We start from the raw sequence: 7,699 nt of genomic DNA, 5'->3' as shown, positions 1-7,699 counted from the left end.
TTTAAAAGACGTGTAGATGAGGCGCTTAGGGACATGGTTTAGTGGGCATGGTGGTGTTGGGTTGACGGGTGGCCTCGGTGATCTTAGAGGTCTTTTCCAACCTCAATGATTCTATGATTCTATGATTCTATTCTATGATTTCTAATCTAAATCCCAAGCCTTCAGTATAATACACTTAAAGAGCAGAAGAGAAGAATGCAGGACAGAAGCAGTGCTATAGAATAACAAAAAGCAAAATAATAAAAACCAAGCTAAAAAAAGATTATTTGGAATATACTAAAAACACGCCAACTTTTAAAAAACGGTGTTATTTTGAGGCTCTGAGCCTCAGCACTTCACATCCCAAGGACCGTTCATTTAGTAGGCTTGAATCGAATTCTTTGCTGAATTCATTAAAAGAGACATTGAAGATAATTCATTCCCATTTCATCAATGACTCTGTGATTTTCAATCAATGTGGCAATTAAGGCCACTGTAGATGTTGACTTGTGTTAACTTTCACTAGGAGATTTTTGTATGTCACATATACCTACAACTCTTTAAACTGCCTTTGGCATTTTCTGTTCTCGGAATTATTTTTTCTTCTAGTTTAATAGATCAGACAGATAGTATATCTTTTGAATTAAAAGAACTCCCCATGCACTCCTGAGGAAAATGAAAAATGATTTGAGCATAATTGCATACTTCTCACATCGTCTTTTTGCAATTTAAAACCCTTTAGCCCCAAGAATAATGTAGATAACAGTTTTTCTGTGAAAATAAGGTCCATTGTTACACAGATTAAAGTTTTACTCCTGACTTAAATAGGAACATGAGGAAATCCTCTTTCATGACCTGAAGTTCAGATACGTTAAGCTATGACAGCAATCTGCCAGCCTCTCCTGAAGTTTTTAGAACATGGATATTTAGGCTTAGGACTGGCAACCTAGTCCGATATTCTGTATTTATTCCATTCTCTTGTCAAGTAGCTCTATAATCTGCAATTTCAAAGTCACAGGCATTGAGGCACATGACCTCCACCCGTTACACAAGTGAGTCAGCCTGAGGAAGGCCAGAACATCAGGATACCCATTTCTTTATATGGATCTGAAACTATCAATCTAAATACCTCCAGGAAAGCAGGGATATAAATATGCACCAGTGGTAAAATGAAAAAAGTCTTATGATGTTTTGTCTTGTGAAGACAGGTCTCAGATGAGATTTTTCCAACATTGTGTTCCTCTAAGTCTGCCTGGACTATATCACTCTGCTTACTGCAAACTATAGCAGCCGTTTAACGCTGAACGGATTGCTTGTGTCCTCCAAAGGACTACTGACGCAGCTGGTGAAAAATGCCTGTCACCACCTTTGCCTGGACACTTCCAACTTTCCCCTAGCTAAGCTCCTAGAAAAAGCCAGATAGTTTATTTTAAGTGCATAGTTACTCAAAGTAAAAAATATTTTTTCTGGAAATTTTGCTCTAAAACCTGACAGCCTTGCAAAGAGGTATTCCCAACCGAAAATGATGTTGCCATCACCTACTTAAAATGAGTTTGTGGAGAGTTCAACTTCACCAGCTATGGGCCTGAATACTCCTTATGGGTTAGTATTTCTACATAATGGGGGTTCATATGCAGTATATTCATAAGACAGACTTAAGTGAACATTATATTTTAATTTGATAAATTTAAGAGATCATAATTCAAGTGACATTTAAGAGGCTATTATGCCTTGCTATTATTCTCCTTTCATAATTTTACAGTAAGTGAAAGCCTGACAAGTGCCTGTAAGAAACACTTTCTCCATATTCATAACTAATTTTTAAAAGAAATATTGATGAACCCTTTTGTGTTTATACATAGCTACTAAGCCTTAATAGTAAATAATACATTAAAGTCTACATTTAACAACACAAGTAGGATTATGGGGTAGTGCACAGCCAACTATAGAAACAAAATTTGTCTTAATAGTTTCCTCAGTATGCTTTTAAAACTGTTAAGGGTACATTAATAGTACTTTTTTTTTTTTATGCAACGTCTCCCTAAACTTTGGCTCTCTAGTGTCATTGATATAGAGTATAGTGGAATAAACTAAGCCATAAACAGATTAAGCTGTGTGGTACATGTTGACAGCACAGCGCAATCCCATTTGGGCTGGGGAAAAAAAAAAAAAAAGAAAAATCTTTTCTGTGAAAGCAGAGTTTCAGTATTATGTCATCAATTCTTTTAGTCTTGCTCAGATTACATAGTAGGTAGGGGTTAAGAAATGAATCTTTGACGTATTCTTACAGTTTTTAGCATGCCTCATGCAGAATTGATGATAAAAATATGATCATTACATTCATGATGACTGGTAGCACCTTTAGGTAGGCTGAGCATGGACAGGAGAAAGTGCAGAAAGTGACACTTTTCTAACCGCTACTTCTTTCACGAGGAAGCGTAGGAAAGGTCCAGTAACCACTCCAGCTTCTCTTTGGTGAAGACAAGTCAACCTTCCCCCAGCAATTCAGCTTTACCTCTAGGACTGCACAACAGCAACTCAGCAAATTTGGCTGGCTGGACAGTTAGAGTGAGCCTGGTGCCTCAGAGCTCTTCCTGGTCCTGCTTACAACTGGGGCTAACTGTACTCCAGTGTATTTATCTTACCCCATGGCCAGGCCAGAGAGCTCACAATGTATATCATTAACGTCTGTACAGCTCCATGAGGTAATGGGGACGGTGAGAACTGCTTCTTGATGTCTCAGTAGCACACTTGTTGGAGGCTTTTTGTTATTGATAGCTGAACAGGTACATTCTGCTCATGATGAAAAGTGAGCATTTCAGGCCAGTAAAAAAACCCCTATGAAGCTACGTCTTTCAAAACAGCAGGAGACATCCCAGCCAGAGACTTACACATTTCCACTGTCCTACTGATAAACTGGAAAATGGTATGTGATACAAGACTAGCACAAGCCTGCCTGTTCTTGACAGAATCAGTTAATCCACCTGGCCTTTCAGGCATTGACAGCATCATAAAAAGAAAATCAGTTACCCGAGATAATCAAATCCACTGTCTTCATCTCAGCTTTCCCATTAATTTAATCTAATTCTTGAGTATTGACATTATTCCGGGCATAATGGAAACATAAGCACTTCATTAAAGCCAGCACCTGGACGTATTCAATAGTGTAGCAAGAGCTAACAAACCTATGACAAATGCAGCCTTGCTATTATGAATCAACTGACAAGTGATACAGCCAAAAATATGTGCTTCTCAAAACAACCTTTAAAGAAACGGTGGTTTCAGACGAAGGTGCCTTGCTCCCGGGAAGGTTTCACCCTGGAGCGCTTTGTCACTACATGGGAAGAGTAAGGTTAGCATAGTGCCTGAAAGTCATGATCCGAGCTGAAGATGTTGAGGTGCAAGATGCATCCTGGCTGCCTGTAACAGCATCTTTCAAGGTAACAGAGCCATAGTGCTCCAGACTGAGAGGTGGGGTAGGAGGCCCCAGTTTCGGTAAGAACATGCTTTGATTGCAGCACGTGAGTAATCCTACAAGAGGTCAGATGAACATTAAAATAACCCATTAAGCCTCACTGACTTCAGTGAAAAAAGCAGCAGGTAGTGAAATAAGAAGTTCACTTGACAAGTAAAGGCTTATCAAGAGGAGAAAAATTTCAACCCAAGATGGGTCTAAAACAAAATGAAGACATCCAACACTTAATAAAAATGATTGTGTTTTATATAAGTGTGGCTCTTGCTACAGGTAGCATTCAAAGAATTCGTTGTGTGACTGGGCAACAAGATACAAAAAGGGAAGATATGAGCTCTCAAATTCGAGCCATTTTATATTTTCATTGTTTTCCGCTCTGATAATCTGGAACGGTTGCAGAGTATGTAGCCCTCAGGCCACTGAGTATTATTATAATAATTTAAAATGCAACTATTCATGCAGTCTGTAGTAGGTATAAGAATGTAGACTTTCATGGACAAGCATTTCTATTTGAGAGTAGATCTTAGCAGGCATTAGAACACTAATTGACTCATCCTCTGCTTCCCATATAATTTATCGTAATCAAAAAACTTTTTTCCTCCCCTAAAGAATTCTAAAGATGGAGCACATTTTATGGTGTTATTTTCATCCATTACATTCACTGGGACACTGAATAATGAAATAGAGTTGTTCATGGTAATTTCAAATCCATACTCTCCAATTAGCAGATTTTGAAAGTCCTCAACACTGATTTTTCCTGTTACCTCATTAAAATGGGAAGATTTAAATCAAATCTATTGATCAGTGGGTGTTTTCTCACTTTTTGCTTTGCATTTAGCTTAGATACAAAATTGTATTATTTGGTCTCATTTTCAGGTCCTCACTCAATACTGCATTTATTCAGAACTCATTTGGTCAGTATTCCAAGCATTTGCACTTACATTTATATGTCCAAAATGATATCCATTAAATGTCAATGTAATCAAATTAAAAATGGGGACATTTTGGTTTATGATACACCACATTGCCAAGTATTTTATGTATCAATCGATACTTAAGTGATAATGCTAACATTGGCTTATTTATAAGGGTTATGTGTTATTGGGCAAGGAGTTCAAGCACCTAAAAATCTCACAGCCAGCCTGCTGATCAGAATTTAACATACTTCAGGAATCCCTGGGATACCAGAAGTTCACTATGTTTTCTATTATTCTTGGCATTACAGCTGTTGAAAGTCATTACAGATTACAACGCTATTTAATCAGTGCTGCCGATGTTACAACAACCCTCTGTGGTTACAAATTGTAAGGAAAATCTACTAAAAAACCAACTTACCCAACATGGGCTCCAGTGCAGATGCAGAGGGCTAAATGCACAGAGGCGTTAAATGATTTCTTACCGCGGGCATCCAGATTTTGTGTGTTTGAGGAGTCTTTTCTGCAAGTTGTTCTCTGAAACAATTTCATTACTCTTTACCAGCCTGTGGATGGAGTCAGCTGATTTTCCCAGTTGATGAATGGCTCTATTCAAAGGCTTAAGCTTTGGGTTAATAATTGAGCCGTCCCCTTCTGGGGCTAGCTCAAGGGCAAGTGGCAGGTTCGGTGCCTCAAAGGCCCCACTGCTGCAGGGAGTGCAAAGGGTACAAGGGTTTGGCAGGAGCTGGCCCTCAGGGGGACAGGTCTGCTTCTGTGCATGGGCACACACTCAATTAGCCAGTTGCTGATAAACTACTACAGCCCTTACTGGGGGTGCAATAGCCCCAACAGAAAATAAAGTGAGAACCATAGGCACTCTGAAGGACCAGTATAAGCTTTAGAAGAAGAAACCAGCATAAGCTTTAGTTTTATATTAACAGGTTTGACTGGCAGCCTTAATATTTCAGGCCATGGTAATTAATTTTTAGCACTGTCATTTACTTGCTTGTCTCCACACTCTGCCCATGGCCCAGGTGCTGTTTCAGGTGATCTGGAGTCCCAGCGACTGCCACTGCTCAGGGCTCTTGTATGGAGAGAAGGATGTACGCTGCCCAACACTTTCAAAAGCATCTCAACTGTCTTAAAGCCTTGAAATTCAGACAGGTGCTGAATTCCCACTTTAAGATATTATTTTTCAGAGTTCTCCATTTGAGCACTGTGAACTGAAACAAGCAGCAGCACATCAAGGCTTTGAGTTTTCAGACAAAGTATTTTCATTCTATTTAAATTATGACTTGCAATCAGTGGGAACTTGAAATAGGTTTTAAGAAGTAGGTAGAAAGAGATCCCTAGAAATTTAAGGATTTCTGATAGCGTCCATTAGATATAACCTGTGCTTGGAGTACTATTGGGAGTAATAAGTAAACATCAGCATTGCTTCTATGCCAGTTAGTAATAGAATTGTCTTTAAAGCTGTTTTCTCAGTTCTAATGCTATGAAATGCTACGTGAGACCAAACTTGCCGATTCTGCCACTTGCAGCTGTTCTGCAATAGAAACAATCAGGGATTTTTTCCCCACTGGGTTTCAAGCTTCTTTCTGCTTGACTGATGAATGAAAGATAAACACTATACACGTTACACAGTTAGACGGACTGTTCAAATGAGATATCGGGGGGGAAGTACCCCAGAGCAGGCACACTGAGCACGTATTCTTGACTTATAATTGGATCAACATTCAGCATTTGCAGGGAATACGGGATTCTACATTTCTCTAATTTCTCCTGCCCACAGATGCAGTAACAAATAAGAGCTTTAGGCAATAACAGTAGCAGAAAGGCACACAACAGTAGGGGAATGTGCTCCATTTTTTGTCATGGAGAAATGTGTTTTTCCTCTCCTGTTCTGGGCCTCAGACCCTCCCACGTTCCATAACTTGGGGTGAGCTTCCAGTCACAGCAGGCACGTGGTGTTAAAATAGCCTCTTGTAACAACATGTTAGTAACTAATTTAAAGACAGAAATTAATTTAAAGGTAGAATTTAATTTAAAGTTAAGAAAAAGGACAAGGGGTAACGGTTTTAAACTAAAAGAGGGTAGATTTAAACTAGATATAAGGAAGAAATTTTTTACATTGAGGGTGGTGAAGCACTGGCACAGGTTGCCCAGAGAGGTGGTGGATGCCCCATCCCTGGAAACGTTCAAGGTCAGGTTGGACGGGGCTCTGAGCAACCTGATCTAGTTGAAGATGTCCCTGCTCATTGCAGAGGGGGTTGGACCTTTAAAGGTCCCTTCCAACTGAAACGATTCGATGAAAAAGCAAACAACGCATGCTTACTTCTGACATGAACTGAGACCAGCATGTGCTAGGAAGCAAAATCTGAGAGTACTTGCTGCTAGAAGATACAGGATTGGGACCTCTCAAGCCTTTGCCTTCCTCAACAGTTGTCAACTCTTTCATCCCAAAAAGCAGCACTAATAGTTGAAACCGAAGTCATCAAAATCATCATCTTTCTCCTCCTCCACAGCTTGGACCAGTAATACCGTATTTTAGTACTGGTGACAGTGACCCTGTCAGGAAGGCTTTTTTTTTCCCCCCTCCCTTTTCCTCATATCCTAGCTACAGGCAATGATTTCTGATAGCAGATCTTAAACTCTGTCAGAAGCTGCTTCCTCTAACACGGCCTGGGTTGGGAATCACATTCCCTAAGTGGTTTCCTTCATCTTGTGTTGTGGGGAATGGCGTTTCCCCAGAGAAAGCGGTACTTTCATCTATCTGCAAGCTGCAGACAGCTCCTGAAGTGAGAGGTCAGACAGGAAAGTAACATCTGCAAAACTAACATTTTTCTTCCAGTCACTTCTAGAAAGACTTGAACGGTGTTACCTAAAGAGGCCCAGAACATTTCCACATCAAACAGAGAACAAGGGTGGATGTTTCTACTCAGGGTAGCTGGGATGCGACAATTGCAAGAAGGAAAACAAGGCAACAAGCAGGAAGTTTTATGCAAGCTCTGTTACAGAGGCACGGCAAAAAAAGAAGCAGTGGGAAGTGCTGCCACTGAGTTTTGTCTGGCAGGGATCCCTCACCACTTCTCTCTCCAGCATCGTTTCCCCCAAACACACTAGACACTGAAGAGGGGTGTAAGTGAGAGTAAGCAAAGGAGGAGTGGCAGGGAAAGGACAACGCTGCTTAGAGGCACCTATGGGGGCTTCAGCTAGCAGTAGCGGAGGGGGCCTTCTCCCACCGCCGCCCACTCCTGGCCGTGGGCGGGCTCGAACCCGCGGTTCGGCGGCGCGGCGCCCCCGCAGTCCTCGGCCGGCTGCGAGGCTGCACGGA

General features: G+C 40.8%; 1 protein-coding gene across 1 annotated transcript in view; it reads left to right on the top strand.

Moving 5' to 3' along the window:
• Positions 1-7,699, top strand: part of LOC103897677 (gamma-aminobutyric acid receptor subunit pi) — a 79,519-nt gene that overhangs the window by 21,710 nt on the left and 50,110 nt on the right. The window contains 3 exon segments of the mRNA XM_009277788.2: positions 7,253-7,352; positions 7,354-7,386; positions 7,388-7,429. Of these exon segments, the coding sequence (XP_009276063.2) occupies positions 7,253-7,352; positions 7,354-7,386; positions 7,388-7,429 (175 nt within the window).

Source organism: Aptenodytes forsteri, unplaced genomic scaffold (assembly GCF_000699145.1).
Source record: "Aptenodytes forsteri isolate BGI_AS27 unplaced genomic scaffold, ASM69914v1 Scaffold15, whole genome shotgun sequence".
NCBI lineage: Eukaryota > Metazoa > Chordata > Aves > Sphenisciformes > Spheniscidae > Aptenodytes > Aptenodytes forsteri.
This window is presented reverse-complemented; position numbering and strand designations above follow the sequence as displayed.